Genomic DNA, 19,607 nt, shown 5'->3' with positions numbered 1-19,607 from the left:
GGATGTAGTGTTGTATAGGTTGTGTTGAAAACATCCAGTTTTAAAAAAAAGAAAATGATTGTATATGGAAAATAATTATTTGAATTATTTTTTCAGCTTATTGATGTTTTCTCCACTGTTGCTACATATTCTGTTCTTCGAACTTCACAAATAGAAGGTATTGAAGCATTTGCTAACAGGATCTCAGCTATAGTTAAAGTCATTTCATCAAAACCTTATGATACTCTTGATCACCGAAGGGACCATTTCGATAAAGATTATGAGGAGTTTAGGCGTTCCCTTGCAGAAATTGAGACTGATTTTCGGCAATTTACTGACAGACGTATAAAACTTTCTCAAGAGACACTTGAAGCCATAAAGTGTATTGAGAGGTAAATAACTAAAAGTGTAGTGTAAGCAGCTCATTCAGGTATAGATAGAGGAACATATTTTTGGTAAATAAAAAAGCAAAATTTTGGTACAAAAGTAGAGCCAAATTCGGGCTCGAAACCGGTAAATAAAATAAGATTTTGGTGATAGAGCAGTGAAAAATCGGTTCAAATGCAGTACATAAAATGACATTTTGGTTTAAAAATTGTGAATATAATCCTAAATTTGATTTAAAAACTGCACTTATTACACAAAATAAACGTATCCCTTCTAATAGCACATTTAAGTAGTTACCAGAGTAGTAAGTGTATTCCTGTATAAAGGTGTCCATATTCAATTCTCAAATATTTACAGCAGAATTCATTAATTTTCCATGAATTGCATAACTCACAGCATAATTGAAACTTCAGAAAGTGTCGCATCGGTAAATAAACTCTAAATTTCGTGTTTAAGAGTCTATTTCATATTTTGCAGTTCATTTTGCATTATTTCGTGAAAGAAACAGGGTAGGAAAATGGACCTCACAACTTTCAGAAACATGAGAAATTAAAACATTAAAATGAGTTATTGAACATTTCGTGTTTTCATCAAAAACGAAATATTATGCATGCCTCTAAAGTGGGAATCATAGAACTTAAGACCTTCTGAAAACAAAAGCACATGTACCTTAACAGTGTTGCCAACTTATGAAAATAAAATACTCCACATAGCCTCAAGCCACAAGGTGCAAAGACCTTCCATTTGTCAAACGACGCGGAATAAGCAGTGTTTCACTGATGATCTGTTGGGAGTTAAATGTACGTATGTAAAAAATGAAAACTCAAAATGTATATCTTGCCTGGTGGCCAACTTTCGGACTTGCCACCGAAGTTCCCTGGTTCGAATCCCAACGTGGGTGTTATTTGTGAGTGTCCCTTCATCAATTTCATCTGACGATCACTCATCCTCAATGTTGTGATTACCCAAAAATGGAAGAATAGCAACCCTAAATAACAAAAATCAAATACAAAATACAACTAATGACAAATGTGCATGTCACAACGTGGTCGATCTACATCTCAATGCCACACGTGACAGTATCCTCCAGAGTATACCTCAACGTCTCTAAAGTTACATCATCCAAAAACACACTTGTATGTTTTTGTCACCCTGTTCGAAAATGCTGGTTTATGCAGCAAAAACACCAAGGGAAACTAAAACGGCAACTTAGTGAAGCATTGTCCCTGACAAAAAAAGTGTGGAAAGGCGACGGTAGGATACACCAATATTTTGAGGCATCACATTTTCTTGTACTCTACATACAAAATAAAATGCACATTTGGGGGTGAATTCTTAAATATTGTCACTTTTTCCTCTCCCTTGTTGAGAGGTGTTCCTTTTAATTCAACCTTCCCCACCCTGATGGTCTGCCCTCACCCTCATCGTCAGGACTCGCCCTCCTCACCTGCAAAGATATTCCAGTGTGTGAACACCTCTGGATTATAGATTGGCTCCTTCCCAACCTGCAGCATCATCCTCACTGACAATGTGAAATCACACTATCATACGCCGACATTCAACATACCACTCCCGTTTTTGTACTTAGTGAGAAGTATTGAGGTTGGCAACAGCCTAATAACGAATTTCTTCCACAGCATGTAATCTGTTCTACAAAAGTACTCTAATGCAAGAAAAACATGTAAATTACAGTGAGATATACATTTTAAAATATATTGTCATTAAAGGTTTCTCTTTATACTAATAAAATACGTGATGATTGTGTAAATTACAACCGATCATGTGAGCAGCAAGAAAATAGCACCAGTTTTGAACATGGCAACTTCCATGCATGCAGGAAGGTCTCAGTGTTCTCATAGTTTTTTTTCGAAAATACAGCCGTTTGGAAAGTGGCGACAAGCAGGTTGATCTTAACATTTATATGACGTTGTGTCGGTGGTATCTTGAGAAAGCAGTGAAGTTAGTGTCCGAGTGTAGTTGTGTGTCTGCGTCTTGTGTTTTCAGTGTGGTGAAAGAAAGGAAAACGACCGGCCAAGTTGTGCCCCGTGAAGAAACACGTTGTTACTCGTATAAACAAGTACACCGATTTTGAGATAAGCGCAATACGGCTCAAGGTGCATTCGTATTTTTTCAATCAAAAAGCTGCCCACTGTGGGGAAGATATTGGCGAATGTTAATAGTGATAATGACAATCTCCCTGTTTGACGTTAAATCTCATCTTGTGGCACGTTGAGTTCGTTTTGGGGAAGCAAATTTGATAGACGGCACTCACTGACAGGGACCATATCGTTGTCTAGCACCGAAAATGCCTCCAGTTCAAAAAGGAACTGCTGAATCAAGGTAAGAAAATACATTACTTGCATGAGACGTGGGTAAATAATGTAATTATTATCGTCTTTTTGTTTTGCAGTGCATGAGAAAGAGAAAGAAATATAAACAATCTCTTTTTATTCCTCGACTTATCTTTGTTTAGCTTTCGCTAAACTGGCGGTATATTTGTTGCACAAATGAGCAAACAATGCTCTGTATGTCAACAATGTTGGACAATATTTTGATGGAAGGGGCAGCAACAAAACCAAAAGGCTTGAATTTACCGAAATGATTCTCTCATTCTCTTGCAAGTTTTACTTTGGCGCTGTTGTACTGAGAGAGGAGGGGGAAGGATGTGTCGTAACCCAGTGTCAGATAAATGGAACTTTTGGCGTAGAAAAATATGTATGTTCATTCTTGAACAAGAACACGTATTTAATCACTTCTTTAAAATTTCTTATACTTCAATGTGTAGATCTATCAGTTAAAATAGGAATACGTTTTTCCATGTTATGTAAAATTAAAGGTTGAGTGAAGTGCCAGTAAACAGCATATGATGGCCATGGCATTCACGAACAGCTGACGTGGAGTGATACATTACTCGAAGTGAGATGGTTTGTTTACAGAAGGTCGTAAAGTTCGTGATTCCGACTTTAGGTATAGAGCTCTTAACAAGATGTAAACACTATTATCCTGTTATATATATATGCAACCTGTTAGTCTCAGTCACTCTCATGATAAGCTTCCAAAGAGAGAGAAGGGCATTGAAAGGCATTGGTGTGATGCACAGTGTTGGAAAGGAAAATAAAGATGACAACATTTGGAAATATACTATAATTTGCATGTGAAATGGAAAAGGTGTTAAGCTTCATCAAGATCATAATTGTAAATCTTGCTGTACGATGTTGATGTGTGATTGTTTTTACATTCACAATATTAATACAATGGAACCTCGATTGTTTTTCAGAGCTCTAGAAGATAAGAAACTTAAAATGCAGAGATATTTAAATTCTGGTAAATTTTACATTTTGGTGTTTTGAAATTTAAAACAATGTGTATGATTGGGGAAAAATTCCTGAACTTAAAATTGGGTTTCACTGTAAATATAATCTATTGCATTAATATTGACTCAATCCTAATACCATAGTTAAATTTCATAGCACCTTTCTATAAAGTGGTAAGACAATTAAATTTGCAATAATAGAAAATACTTCTTACAGGTTTGAAAAGTTGCATGTTCCCTGCCTGAACATTACCCAAAAGTATATAGAACTGTACGAAAAGTTTTATGAAGAGCTAATGAGTGTTAGGACTCGTTATAATGAGAACAAATCTAATCCTAATCTTCATTTTGATGCACCACCTGTTGCTGGACGTATCATGTGGGCTAGGGCACTCTATAGTAGGATTGAAGAGCCAATGATGCTTTTAAAGGTAAGATTAGGTTGAAGTAACACTGAAATACTGGACAGATAAAGTTTAGTTTGTCTTTGGGGGTGTTTGACGGAGCATGTTGAGTTGTAGATCCAGGTTTGAGTGTTGGGCTTCATGTTCCTTTTTGAGTGTCCATTATTTCATCTAACCATCATTCATTCTTATCATTGCCGTTAGCCTAAACAGGTAAAAATGCAAAACAATATCAATATAAGATAAGGGAAAATACCATCTGTTGTGGTCCGAATCTCAAATTCACAATTCATTACCCAATTCTCAAATCTAGCATTCATTGTCCAATTCTTGAATCCAGTACTTGTTACCTGATCCTCATATCAAGTACAGTCAACTCTCGATACAACGTCCTTTCACAGTTCCCGGGAAAAGGGCCGTTATTTCGAAGGAGTCGTTATTGGATGCACCAATTTTGAGCTTAAATGGAGCTCAAACGAACACAAAGATTTCTAGGACACTGTAACACCATTTATCCTGCATAGTTATACAACCTGTTATGCACAGGATATATGTTGTGAGAAGAAAAATAGAACATGAAAAAGTTTTCACAGAAAAGGATTTAAAATATTATTATTTTCTTCTAATTGTGCACAATCCTTGTTCTTCCACGAAATTCTTACACTTATAGTTCATGAGAAACCCGTTTGCATTAAGACCCACGGAAAGGGAAACAATCTCTTGTTTATTGCAAGCGAAACTCGAAGAATGTTGACACCAGTCACACTGGCGCCATCTAAAGTCTGGAAATAATTGGGCAGAATGAATGTTGGATTTTATAAGGGTCTACTAGAGCATTGTCCGTTACGGGATTAACTGGTAAGATAAGATCTCTCGGGAGAGACAACACAAAGTTTCTAGGCACCAGAGAAAAAAAGCAGGGTTGTAAATTTTGATCTGGTTTGGCTGTGTAAAACACATCGTAAAAAAGTCACATTTTCTTTGCTTCAGCCAACTTCATATTCATCCCCACCCCTCTCCCGAATTCGAGGGAGCAGTCCAAACTCTTCGTTGACCTGCATTTACCCACCCTGAAGAAGGAAACACGCAACTTGCAATCTGTTTGCACCAAATGTGTATCCTAGGACACATTGAACAGCGTCACACTGGAATCATTCGGGTTTGGAATTAGATTTCACTTTAAACTGTATATTTAGTCTCGATTAGCCCATCAGCATAAAGTGAACTCAAAACAAGCTTTATGAAACCTGCACATTTTCAGATATCAGAGATCGTTATTTACTCTCATGTTAATCGATGATTTAATGTTGGATTTAGGAGTATTCTCGATGTTAAACACCCGCTCTGCCAAAAGTTTTGCCCTTGAATAATGTTTTATTTTTAATCGATCTCAGCATCCATTTCTACATTGAGCATTTTTTTCCACATGACTGGTACTGAAGAAAAGCAGCGATTATATTGTGTGCATTTCCTTCCAACTCTGCTCTGATTGTTCAAAAAGTTTACTGTTTTCTGTCAGGTGCAAAAAAAAAAGTTACAGTTTTGCTTATCAGAAGGTGCAGAACATGAAGTTGTTTTAACTCTTGTTTTTCTTTCTGGAGATTGAATTTTGTTATCTTCAAATCAAAACAGCTTTGCGAGATTCAAAACAAAGACTTTTTCCTTCACACTGGATGAGTCATTGCTGTTATCAGAAAGCGACAGCTTTGCAGACACTAGATGAGACACTGGCGCCAGCAGCAGGCTGCAGCGTAAAAACAAGGAGACCAGCTGGAAGTTCAAGCGAAGGTGGCCGAAGAGAAAATCCTCGTCATTTAAAATATAACACAACTGTCGGAGACGGAACTTTTATCAGCAGTGTGAAGAAGAAAGAAATGATCGTTGCTTTACATTTTACCATGCAACAGACGATAATACGGGCAATATTTCCTATGCACACAACAGCATAAAAATAAAAGACCTGAATTCTGCAATTATGACATAGTCGTGCACACCAGTGGCAGAGAATGAACTGGGAAAGGAGGGGGTGGGTCACTTTTTTTACTTGTCCTATGTTTTTTGTTCGCTTTCAAGAATGTATCCAGAACTGGTTGCTCCATTTTAGACGTCAAAGGAAAGGAGGATGGGTCCACTTCCATCCTCGCCTGTAATCAGCCCTTGTGCATACACAAGAAAATCGTGGCAGAGACAATCGGCTTGCCCCCCTCCCCACCCCTCACGTTTGCAGACAGGAAAAGAGGCAGTTATGATGCACGTAAAATCGAAGTAAATTTTGGCTTGGATTATCTCTAACAGTTTTGCTTTTTTATGAAGTGTTACACGGAACAAAGAACACGGTTTGATTGAAAGCGGTTACCGGAAGTTGTCGGTTACAAGGCCAAGAGTTGCTCACTCACGGCGAACCTGCTGAACTCTAGGTCAGAGCTGAACAGATGGGCGAGACTTCCAGGTGCCATGCGTCTGTATTTTGGAACATTCCTGCGATCTTATCTCGCTTTTCTCATGTGACACCAGTGAATATTTTCAAGGTGGTGCGTTCATCGATGAGAGAGCTCTTAGGACAAGGAGACAAGTCAAGGGCAATTTAAAATAACATCCAAGCACATTCGATCTTCTCGCATATCCTAGAGCAAGCAAAATCACAATGGCAAAACAAGCCTGGCACGTTGGGTAGCGGGCATCACATGTGGGGTAACATTGGTGCACTTGGGGAGGGGAGGGCAGAGGTCATGTACTATTGGATATTATTCAAGCGTGGTGTGGTGGTGTCTATTTTTAGATTAGACCCACTTGCAAGTGGTAGAGCGCTAGTGAAGGGGAATGAGTGTGAATAAAATGGGAGCAACAAACATATTTTTCGGCCGATTTCCTTCAATTTTTCAACTTTTCGAGAGCTGACTGTATTTGATACTAGATTTTCAAATGCAGGATTCGTTATATGATTATTGTGTCACGGTATCTAGTGACATGTGAAACGCAGTTCGATATAAATTATTTTTTATATATTGATTCATTTTATGCACAAACATGAAAGTGTGAGGTTTGATTTATTTTGTGAATAAACTTGTATCCGAGCCAGACGTCGGGAGTTGGGGACGAGTTTTTCTTGAGTGACAGCCGCCGCTTAGAACAGGACATATTTGCACCAACGCGGAGATAAGGAAAGATTATTTTCGCCGCTACCGGGCTTGAGTCGCAGCAGGCGTTCGAACCCATGTTCACAGATGACCAGGAAAACCAGCTGGAGCCCAAGCCTGCAAGGATCCAGGACGCGTCGCCGACCGCGCCTTTCAAGACAATGGACAGAGGTCATTTCCATCCCCTGAGAAAGCGAAGCGAAGCCACCTTAGCGTGGGTTTCAACGGACGAATTTGAATCTCTTATATATATGCGGTGCTACCACCCCAGACACAGTTTTTACCCGGATTTCATAGAGAGAGCATCTCCGCGCTACACTCTCGCGTGATCATTGCTTTGTGTCCGTGAACTTTGTTTCCTTACGTACTGTGAGCGACTTGCAGATAGAGAGTTACCAGTGTGCGCCTTATTTTGGTGAAGATTACGCGGTGATTTGTTTTTGCCAAGCGTGGACTACATAAGGATGGAGGGCTAAAGAAGATAGAGAAGGGAGTCCGTCGACTCCCCTGACGCCTGCAACGACGCCGAAGCCAGTCAGACGATGCCAAAACCAAACACTGCCCAAAGCCCGAAGGATGCTTTCAGATCGACATCCCAACCAAAGCCCGAAGGACGTTTCCAGAGAGAGATGATTGCAGATCGACGTCCAATTGATGCCCGCACGCCAGGTAGCAGAGTCCGGTAGAGTATACTTCAGGGGGTCTATGTCAATGTAAACGCGCATTGTTCGTATCAACACCGTACTGTTAACGCCGAAGTCTCACTTATTCGCAAAGTTACTCAGGAAAACCCAAACCTAACTTCCGCGTCTAAAAATTGTTTTGGTATTGTTATAAAAAAGGGTAATTTCATGTTCAGATGTTCTAATTTAATTGTCTGCATTCAGGGTTAGAAGCTCCATTTCATTTCTTTAATATTTAGTATAAATTGTCAAAGTGTGCTCCATTTCTTGTGTAACCGACCGCCCCGTCGCGCCATTTAATTTGTCAATAGTTGACTGATGAGTCCTTTTTAATTGTGGAAGGCGTAAATTTTATTGCAAGGTCGTGCGCATGAAGTAGTATTATTTGTTGCATAGTGGTTTTTGATGTAATTTTTGCTCGCGCCGACGATTGATTTGTGTATTTCCGGCAGCTGGAGCCAATTAAGTTTTTGCATCACTATGTAATTGAGTAGTTGTTCCCATTGGACGAGAGAGGCTTGTGTGTAATACCCCCGTCCGAGAAACTTGCATAATGTCGTGCTTACGACTCGATGCATACGTTCATTCGAACGAAAGATTTAACCACGCCGACCCAATTGTCTTAGTTAACCGCTTTCCGAGGGTTGGCACTTAAGTTAATTTAAAAGAGCACAGGAGCTGGCAGACAAATGCCCTAAATTCACATAAAGGTTTAAAAATTAAAAGGAATGATATGTTAATGAGATCCATGATTTGTATCCATACTTCACATGTAAAAATACCTCATGTGTGTGAAAGAGAGATAGAGTGAATGTTGTGAGAGTGAGGAGGCTTTGTAAACAGTTGTTGATTGCAATATTTTTTTGTTGTTACAATATATATTCACTTTTTACCGTTCGTCAGTGTTGTTATTTGACGTTTTTCAGGTACCAGATATTATGCTATTAGTGTTTTATGAATGTTCGAATCTACATATCAAAGGTAAACAAAACAGTGTAACATTTCAAGGTATTAATCTCCGCCTCGCAATAGTATGACAATAAACGACCGTCTCAGTACCGAACTTGATAACTGGACCGTGAGTCACGACCGGTTTCCCGTACACATAACGACGTTTGGCCCCGTGCCGGGGTATGATTGACACGTCATTTCGGGGACCGTGAGTGCACTCGTTACAATTGTATCCAGTATTTGTTGCCCAATTTGTGAGGTGAGTATTTATTACATGATTCTCAAATCCAATGTTGATTATTTGATTTTTGAATGCTGAACGCATTAGGATTCAATACCTGAATATGATTCAGATCTGCCCATCCTTAGTTGCATTTTATGGGTATTTCTTAATTCATAGAATCATTGCATGAAAAGGAATTTACATTAACCACCATCAGTTATGTGTATCTTCCACAGATTGATGTAATAATTGAACAGTTGTTAGTGGGATATTATTATTGACTGAGATGTTGCATTTTATTTACAGGAACGTGAAGATGTTATTACAGTTAAAGAAGCAAGACGTGTTGTAAGAGTATATAATAACCTGGCCGAGGTTCTCGTGCATTATGAGTTGTTATACTACAATGCTTGGTGCAAACAAGTATATAGAATACAGCGAAGTCTTCAAGCTCCAGTGCTGGTAAAGCACAAAGTAACGCAAGTTCCTATTGTCAATTTTGATATTTATGTATTTGAACTCATTGAAGAAGTGGAGAAGATGTGGACTCTACAATTGGAAGTTCCCGCTGTAGCTCAGATTGTAACGTTTTGCAAGGATAAAATTTTGAATGCATATGAGAATATAAAAGCTCTCGTACAGAGGCTCAACAAACTCAGAAACTCCATTCCAGATCTGCTTCTTCCACTGATGAGATCCCAGTACTACAAGCTCGATAAGAGTATTCAGCCTGGATTCACTATAATAACGTGGACGTCACTGAAAATCAATGAATTTTGCAGCAATATCAAGGAGATACTCCAGGAAGTGGAAATATTTTGCAAAGAGGTAAGCACATTCAGATTTGATTATAAAATCATAAACGTGTGTTTTGTCTTCTCGTTTATTGTAATTTTGACATTATAGAAGTTGTTTCCACAAAGATGCTGATTTCATATGACCTTAACTTTTAAGATGCACATAATGCATCTGTAGGGTTTCCATATTTCTCATTTGCCGATAGAGGACAATCACTGAACTTAAATGTAAGAAAACAGCATGTATATACTAACAGTGATGTATATATTCTAATAGATGTTTCTCCATTTGCTTGCCGTTATTCTCCAGGGTTCTGATGCGTAAGTCACTCTGTTTTCCTAATATGCCTGGTACAGTCACAGACACTTCTAGGTTGTAAACACTCCATTTACTTTCAGTGGAATTGTTACAATGCAGAAGTGTCTGTGACTACTTTTTGATCTTCACTAATGTTTATACCTTTTTATTTCAGCTGCCTCAGTGGTTGAGAACATTCAGTGGTGTGAGTTTTTTTTTACATTTTAACTCCACTTTATACACAGATAGGCTAATTGGAGCCAGACCTACAGTTTTAAAGTTGGAACCGAACCACTGTGCCTCCACTAGGTATGGCATTGAGTGGTTGACTCACAATCTTGCCACTGGAGGTTCCAGGTTTGAGCCTAGCCTGGGAATTTCTTTTTGCGAGTGTCCCTTCATCAGTTTCATCAATTCTTTAACATTGATTTTTTTTAAGAATTTACTTCCTACTTCTGATTATCTAGCTTTTCTTCTGCACTTCTTTGAAATTAGATGCATTGTATGTTATCTGAACATATTTGGTGAACATATTTTTGCATATCATCTTTCTTTTTTACCTGAAACAGGTGTATGACATGATGGAAGCTAGAGTTGAAGGCTCATTGGAGAGTATTGCATCAACACTTCTTATAGTTTTACCAGAAGATTCAGCGATCACAGTTGGTGAGTTTACGGAAGTCAATCGCAAGCACAGGGCTCAAGTTGGCAGAGAACTTCAGATTAAATCACAAGCAATTGAAGACTCTGTGATCGAACTTATTAACACATGTTTGTCAGCGATCAACCAACCAGAAATTGAGGATGAAAAGTACAACTGGATGGATCCTGATGCAATGCAAAATACTTTGCAGGGGAAAACTGAAGAAAGTAATGCTCGTAAGTACAAACTTTTTTTTTGTGAACTCCAATGTTAATATATATATATGTGTGTATTTTTTATGTCAATAAGAAAAAATAAAGAGGAAATAAAAAACCATACTTAATTCAGGAAATGAATGTTAATTTTGTCTTCATAAACTTTTATCTTCTCTTATAATATCTAAGAAACTAAAAGTTAAAATATACAAAACAATAATTTTGCCTGTAGTATTATATGAATGCGAAACTTGGTCCCTTACATTGAAAGAGGAACATTATTTAAGAGTATTTGAAAATAAATTCCTTAGAAAAATATTTGGACCTAAAAGAGGTGAGGAGATGCATGAGTGGAGAAGGTTACATAATGTAGAACTGCACAATCTATGTAGATTTTCAATCTGTATTCCTCTCCAGATATTATTAGAATAAAAAATCAAGAAGACTTAGGTGGTCAGGCTATGTGGTCATGTGGAAAGAAGAGTTTACAGGATTCTTGTTGGGAAACTTGATGGGGTATAATGTTGAGATGGACCTAAAAGAAATTGGTAACAATGGAAAAGATTGGATTGATCTTGCCCAGGATAGGGACAGATGGATGGCTTGTGTTGCTGCAACCATAAACCTTCGGGTTTAAGAAGGCTCGGGAGTTAGTTAGTTAAAAAGAGAAAACTTCCATCTGCAATCTCTTGGACTGCCATAGAAGTCAAGCCTCTCCAATCTTACTCTGTTGTTCCACTATTCCTCTCTTATTACTTTGTTCTTCTTTTCCTATTACTTTTGGCCTTTACCCTGTCTATTCTGAAAGTTTATCCTCTTCACATGCCTGAACCACCTCAACTGTGTCTAGTCTATTCTCAAGGTTCTCACACATGTGGAAAAATCTGGAAATCTCAGGGAATTTGAAAAAATTAAAATTCAGGGAAATCTTCTAATTGATCAACTAATCTCAATGAAGTACATCTGAGGGACTATAATATGTTCTTGCCCTCTGAAAACTCAGATTGTTGTAGCAAGATAGTGGAATATATTACTCCCTCTGTCCCATAATTATAGTCCGGTATGCCAAAATGGTAGTACAGAAATGACAAACAAAGAGGCAGATGGAAAGCACAATTTGTACTGATCCTTGAGTAGTAAAGTTGTATGACTCATTCCCTTGTTTTATGTTCATCTTCTGTATACACCAATGTCACAGTTTGAATACTGGGCAATTATTATGAGACAACAAAGGTGTACCGGACAATAATTATGGGACAGAGGGAGTAATTCTTTCTTTTTTTTCCCCTTTTTTTTATATTCCTCTGAAGTTCAGGTTGGTGAGGTTGGTTAGTTTTTGAATAGCAAAGCAAAGTATTCAATGTCCTCAACATGATCCTCTCATTACTTACGTGAAATTTAGAAGATTTCACACTTCCACGTTGCACAATTTAATAGTTCAATCCTATTAATTTCGAAGATCCACTGTCTTCATTATTCGAAATTAATAGGATTGAACTATTAAATTGTGCAATGCGGAAGTGTGAAATCTTCTAAATTTCACGTAAGTAATCTTAAACCGCGTTTACCGCATCATGAATGATCCTCTCATGCATGAAAGATCTAATCAGGATCTTCTCAAGAAAAAGAATAGAGGCTGTGCATGAAAATAATGTATTGTCAGTTCAAGACATTGTAGTGAAAAGGAATTTGAAGAGCCAAAAGTAATGAACTTACTTTTTCCTTTCTTCTTAAAACTTCCCAAAAAAATTAAGGGTTTGGTTCAGGGATTAGAAACATGTTGCAATGAATGTGATCACAGAATGAAATAATCTTCCATCTAAAGGCAGGGCCTTCCTGAGAGTATAGTGACTTACAGTCTCTCCTTGTAATCAAGAGGTCCTCAGTGGACACACACTGCGCAGAGATTCAGATCTAACTTTAAACTGTAGATCCAATCGCAATGAGCCTAACTGAGCATGAAGTTCACTTAAAACAATCTTTGACATCTGAAGGCTATAACCACAGATTGGCAATCCTTTCAACGCAACACTTTCTGAGTCACCTTGACAGCTGCACAAGTTTTGATAATCAGCTCGCAATATTACCACTTAAAACCCTAGGTTCAAATCTCAGCCTGAGCATGAGTGTTCCTTTGTGAGACTCCTGTCATCATATTCATCTAATCATCATTTATTCTTGTCATTGCAATTAGCCTAAAGTTGCAGAAAAGTGATGCAAAAATTAGGAAAATGTATAAACCACACCATCTCTCAACTTCGAGTTCCACATAAGTATAAGGTCTTAAAGTTTGTTTCATATTTTTTTCATCCTTCCCATATAAATATTTATAGTTTTCTAGAATAATATTTGCAATTTATCATTTCTAGGAAAGAATTTGCAAGAACTTTAATTATATCCTATATTTTGAAATTATGCTATGCTTTTTTCTTTAAACTTTTAGCTCCTGTTGATTACAATAAACTGACCGACTACTCAGATATACGCATTCTACACAAGGATTGTCTTGATCTATATGGATATTTCAATCAAAAGAACCTTGAATCGCTGATAAAAGCTACCAGGCAGTCTCTTGAGGTGGTGAAAAAGAGAGTAATGTATCAAACGTAAGTTAAAACTGCAATTTTTTATTTAGTGGTGAAGTGTAACTTATCAGCTATATAATAGGAGTTCAATAATATTAAATGTTTACTGGTACTGATGTAAATTTTACCAGTATCTAGCCAGCTAAGAAAGTATTTTATGTAGAACTGACAAAAAGAGGTGTAGTAACTTTCTGGACAAAGAGACAAAGAACATTGAAACTTGATTTCAACTACAGCTTCGGTTACGAGTAGATTGTAAGAGACTGAAATTGTGTATTGTGTTACGAGTAGATAGTAACAGACGGGATATTGTGTATTGGGTCATTCCATGTCAAATCAACAAGGTCCTCAACACTACATTTTTTGATCATTGGAAATTTGTCATACTGGAAGGGCCACGTGAGGCAATGTTGCAGATCCATATCTTTTGTATTTTCAAAATTACAGGGTTGCAATATGTGCGATTTTGACCATTTTTTCAACACCTTGTTAACTTTAAATTACAATATTTCAGCAATCAGGGCACCTGGAGAAACGATTTAGACGACATTGGAAAGGTCTTGAAGGGCTCTTTCAGATGAAATATTGCATGCGTATGTCAGGGTAAAAAAACAATTGAAGGTGGTGTTAAGAATATTTTGGAAATACAAAAAATATGGAGGTGCAACTTTGCTCATTTTCCTACCTCAGGTGGCCCTTGCAGTATGCCAAATTTCAAATGAATCAAAATACGTGAGCTTTAAAAGTTCATCTTCATTAATTGATTTCACATTGAATAGCCCTATTGTTGTTATGCAAGAATTTAATTCCAGAAAAAAAAAAAAAAAAAAAAACTTTCTGCCATGTATCTCTGTAAATTGTAATCATCTGATTTTTATTTTATTTTTCAGTGCCCTGACTTTTCCATTATTTAAATGTGATCTTATTCTGAAGATTCCTAACACTGAAATAAAACCAACAATTGACGAAATGCAGTCTACACTTACAAAGGTAGTAATAAGCATGTTGGATGCTCACCGGACAGTAAAGCAATGGGGTGAAAGGCAAGCATTGAAAAAACAACTGGAAGGTTCACTTAAAGATGGAAAGGGTATGATTCAGTGGTCTTTATTATTATTATTGTTATTATTTTTTACTGGTGATGCTTCTAAGTACACTCATATTCAAATAAAGTGGCACATACTTAAACTTTTCAATTTTATAAAAATCTATGGATAATGCAATAACTTGAGTTGATTGTAATTTGACAGAAATGTAGGTTACTGTTTTTCAATGTAGTCTCTATTGACTACAATACACTTTTACCAAATTTATGGAAACTTACGAATGCCACTTTTGAAGAAGCTTTCTGGTTGTTCATATGTCCAATGAATCATGGCTGTAATCACATCTTAGTGTTTAATTTCTGACAATTTCTTCCCATGATTCAAGTAATGATAGTGTAAGAGAGTCAAGTCAGGACTGTATTGATAGTGAGGCAAAATATCCCTTTTCAGTTACTTCAAAATTGATTTTTTTAGTGTTAAATTTATCCCATTGTTATAACTGTAATATTAATCAAACTAAAAATAAATGCCTGATGAAGGAAGTGTGTGTGTTCTCCCAAAACATTACATCACAAAATGTGTTTAAATGCTTTTAACAAGCATAAACTTCAAGCGGAATAATTCAACATAAGACAGGTAAAGTCATTTAAATTGAAGGGGAAAGCTTTTTATAACTGTAAATATAGTGGACCAAAACTGATATGTAAGAAGGGTAAGTCATTTGGGTATGTCAGTCAAATTTTTAAAATTCCGAAAGGAGTTCAAGAGAGAAAAGCAAAGCTAAAGGGTGTCACGTGGCTCTTTTGCCTTCATTTTGGGTAAAATCTGTAAAATCTAGAACTTCAATGAAGTTCATGATGAGGAATTGGATTCTGACCTGATAGAGGACAATGCAGAAGAAGTGGTCTGAGATTTCTTATGATTTACTATGTAATAATGATTTGTTATTGGTAATCATTCATTTTGAAAGTTTTGAATTAATGAAATTAATTAAATTTTGGTGCCAAGCGGATGCCATGTGTTGCCATGTTCACATCAAACAAGCCAGGAATTCAATATACCAATATCTCAATCAAGTGTGCATGGATTAAGTTGGTTGTTTGCTTTGTATAGAAAAGAGGCATAGGATACAAGCGTTAATGCTTCAAAAATAAGTTTGTAATCATGGTTCTTGCAAGCAGCAGGCGAAATATGAACATTTAATAACGAGAAGGGCTTAGAAGAATGAGAAATTACAAAATTTCGTAATTAAAAACAACTAATTTACTCTAATCTCATTTAGTCCTAACTTTAAAAATAATCAAATATTTTATTCAAGCCTGCTTGAAAATGAGAAAAGCCCTGTAAAAGTCCCTCCCTAGCTTGTGAATTGTAATAATTTTTCAAATTCACTATTTTTGAGAAGAATATGAATCATAGAGAAATTAAGTCAATTTCTTGTAAGGTAATATAGATACTTAATACAGTCCATACCTGAACGCTGTATGAGTATTTTCCACATAGAAATATGTGCATTTAGTTCAAAATTGTCAGGGAAAAATGCAAAATTTGTCCTGGAAAAGTCAGGGAACTTCATTTCTGATTGTCTGTAGCCACTCTGTATAATCTCTGGATCAATTTATTCCTGTTTAGAGTATGATATATTGTTCATATAAAACAGTTCAAGTGTAGGTTAGAAAAGATTCTTGTTGAGGTGAGGCACACTACTGAAATTCGTCCCTCCCAACTGTAATACCTGGATCTGCCACTGAAGTGATGTGACTTGTAATTAAAAACACATACCTTACAATTTAAAGATAATTATAAAAATGTCACTGTTTCATTAATATAGAAACAGTAAGGAAGGATTTCATGGTTATTTATAAAATATAGAGGCCCATGTTGTGAAATATTTATGTAGGCCTGCGTGCGAGAATAAAATCCATAATAAACTTCTTACTTTGAATATTTCGTTTGAACAGGAACTTGTTTCTTATATTGCCTACGTCTGTGGTAAAATGATTACTATGACACCAGGGGTTCCAGGTTCAAATCCAGGCCTGGGCATGGCTATTCTTTGTGAATGTCCCGTCATCAATTTCCTCGTATCGTCAGTTATCCTCGTCGTCACGATTAGCTAAAGTGATGCTAAATAACAAAACTAATTCAAAAAATCTATTCTGCTCTTCTTTGGGATGCCAGGCCTGCATATCTTCACGATTTGAATCTTATCCTCATACAAAAGCAGAGTAAATTGTTTCGTCAATATTTCGTTAATTATGTCACTCATGTTCATTCACTACAGTATGCAGCACAGATCATTCAAAATGTATATGCCACTCACTGAATACACTAAATAAAATCTGCGCAGTAAGGTACGTAATTTTCTTAAACTTTCTTCAACGTGGTCAGCCACTCTTTCGCAGTCATAAATAAACCAGCCGAGGGGTTCAAAACTTTGTCACCATTGTAAAGCATGGTTGGTTGAAGGTCAGCGCTCTCGCTTCTACACGTGTTCAATATGACAGTGTTAGCCCAGAGGAAAAAGAAATCCCTATTACTTTGCCACCATTTTTCATTCCTGTAGTTGTACTTCCGTTTAAAAATTTTCCTTTTCTGGGAATAATCCCTTGCTGGTTATCGAATTGGCATCGCTGTAAAGTATTACTTCCGTTGTAAAACAAAGACCTGCCTGTCCAATGCTTGGGTAAGGTGCTGTAGCTTGGGTTTGGAAGGCACTACAAATATGCAGTGGCATCTCGTACGGGTGTTCACAATAAAATCTTTATACTGAATGCAGATTTACTCCTTTCCCTTGGAACTTCATCTTCATTTGATAATTTAGAATAACAGTTAAACTTATTTTCAACAATTTCACCCTAAAATCATGCTAGATTTGAAGCAATACAACTAACACCCTTTTAATTACGTTATTTATAATTAGTCCAAACTAATTTGTATAACATGCAATCTCAGGTATGTACAATGTAAGACTACCATACTTCGCAATCTACTTTTTATTACACGGACCATATGTTAACAAACAGTGTCAGTTTTATGCAACACGCACAGCAATTGTGTTCAAAGCCCTCCGTTGAACACCATGGGAGTCAGTGTTACCCACTATCTAGAAAAGTTATCATACGTGAAAGAAGTCGTGTCAGAATAAATTGTGTGTATATACTCAAACATCAAAGAAAGTATTTTTTTGGAATAAATATACGTGTGTGTGTGTGCATTTAATATATACGTAATTTAAAACATATGCATGAGTGTTCACGTGCTCATGCGAACATTATCAGGTGATGTGCCTGCAAATACGTCACGGGTCGCCTCCAGGTGCTGGTCGGGAAGGAAGAAGGCTGGTGATAACTTTATAGGAAAGGAGCCCATGTGCTATCGTTTTCTCCCGCGGTCTTATTTGAGAGTGAAACATCAGTCACATTTGCTAGTCGATTATTTTCTGAATTTAGTCTGGTCTTAAGAGAATATACGTGCCTGATTTGTATACAATACAAACCTCTTCAAGATGTGTTTAACAAAGAAAAGTCTAAAGTGTGAGTTAATTGTGGTTGAAAATCAGCAAAGCAGGCTTTAGTGAGTGCTTATAATGAAAAATAATCCTGTGGAATAAGTCGAGATGTATCTTGAATTTTTTTTAATTTCTGTGATTACATAATCTGTTGCAGGTGTATCAGTTTCCTTTTCAACTGACACAGTCCCATACATGAAAATGAAGAACTACTTCAAGAGTGTAGCAGATCATAAGGAAGTGCAGAGGAGTATAATGTTGCTACAGAGTTCCATAGGATTGCTGCGACAAGATATTGCCATAGCTGTTGAGGTAATTTCTGTGAAGCATAACTTTTATATTAGAAAAGTCTTAGAGTATTATTTTCATGTTGCTTTTAACCCTGTTCTACATTTTTACTTTACTGTTTGGTACTGAACAATATCTTCATTCTGTAAACAGTGGAACCTCTATTTTACCTCCCTGAAAATTACACTTTACCTTTCCTTACCTTTACCTTTCCTATCCTAATGAAGTAAAAATGTTATAAATTTTGTCTGGATTGTATATTTGCTCACATTAACCATATAATCTAGGCTCCATTGTAATTTGTTGTTTTCCAATTTTGTAACAAAATAGTCAAAATTTATGTACTTTTTACAGAAATATTTGAAATATTCATTCTTGTGGGTTGATGATCGGGAAGATCGAGTTGTGAAGTTCATTACAAACAATCCAGAACTGCAGTCCTTCAAAGAGGAATTTCAGAAGTATGAAGGCTTTGAGCAAGAGATTCAAGCACTGCCGGAATTTGTAATTGTTAGCTGTATTGAAGTATGCACAGGTAACTGGAAGACATGCTATTTTTTTTAGGTTAATTGTAATAAGTGATGAGCTGATTTAATAGAAATGTCTATGTTAATGATTATTATAGATAAATGCACAGTACAATATCTCCCCTAGTGGCAGACTTAATAAGTTAGTTGTGGCTTCTATTCAGCATAATGAATGAACTTTTAAACTTACATATGCTATTTTGTTGTATGTAGTTACAGAAGTTCTAGAAAGTAAATGTTCATAAAAAATCAGACATTGAACATTAATTACTGATTTACTGCACATTGTTCTAATTACTTAACCATGGAGGTCTGATCTATTCAATCATTTAGTTATCATTATTATTATTATTATGCTAGGCTATTGTAAGCAGTGATAATTATAATCAGAATATTATCATTAATATTTCCAACCTAGCAAGAAACTGGAAATCTTCTAATTTCCCTCCACATTTGATGTTTCTCATAAAATTTATCTTTTCCCTTTTCAACTAATTTTTTTTCTGATTTCCCTGCACAAATTGAAATTTATCTTTAAGTGACAATGCTGGTGTATAGTTAATCATAATAAAAATGTGCATTTTCATAATTCCCAGGATATTTTAAACTCCACGAAAATG

General features: G+C 36.5%; 1 protein-coding gene across 1 annotated transcript in view; it reads left to right on the top strand.

Moving 5' to 3' along the window:
- Window positions 1–19,607, top strand: part of kl-3 (dynein heavy chain 8, axonemal kl-3) — a 217,449-nt gene that overhangs the window by 49,267 nt on the left and 148,575 nt on the right. Inside the window, exons 11-18 of the mRNA XM_083111913.1 lie at window positions 97–371; window positions 3,897–4,110; window positions 9,384–9,905; window positions 10,742–11,051; window positions 13,474–13,636; window positions 14,506–14,705; window positions 18,330–18,484; window positions 18,815–18,995. Of these exons, the coding sequence (XP_082968039.1) occupies window positions 97–371; window positions 3,897–4,110; window positions 9,384–9,905; window positions 10,742–11,051; window positions 13,474–13,636; window positions 14,506–14,705; window positions 18,330–18,484; window positions 18,815–18,995 (2,020 nt within the window). The remainder of the gene's footprint in view (window positions 1–96; window positions 372–3,896; window positions 4,111–9,383; window positions 9,906–10,741; window positions 11,052–13,473; window positions 13,637–14,505; window positions 14,706–18,329; window positions 18,485–18,814; window positions 18,996–19,607) is intronic.

This window comes from Lepisma saccharinum, chromosome 25 (assembly GCF_977018435.1).
Source record: "Lepisma saccharinum chromosome 25, izLepSacc3.1, whole genome shotgun sequence".
NCBI lineage: Eukaryota > Metazoa > Arthropoda > Insecta > Zygentoma > Lepismatidae > Lepisma > Lepisma saccharinum.
This window is presented reverse-complemented; position numbering and strand designations above follow the sequence as displayed.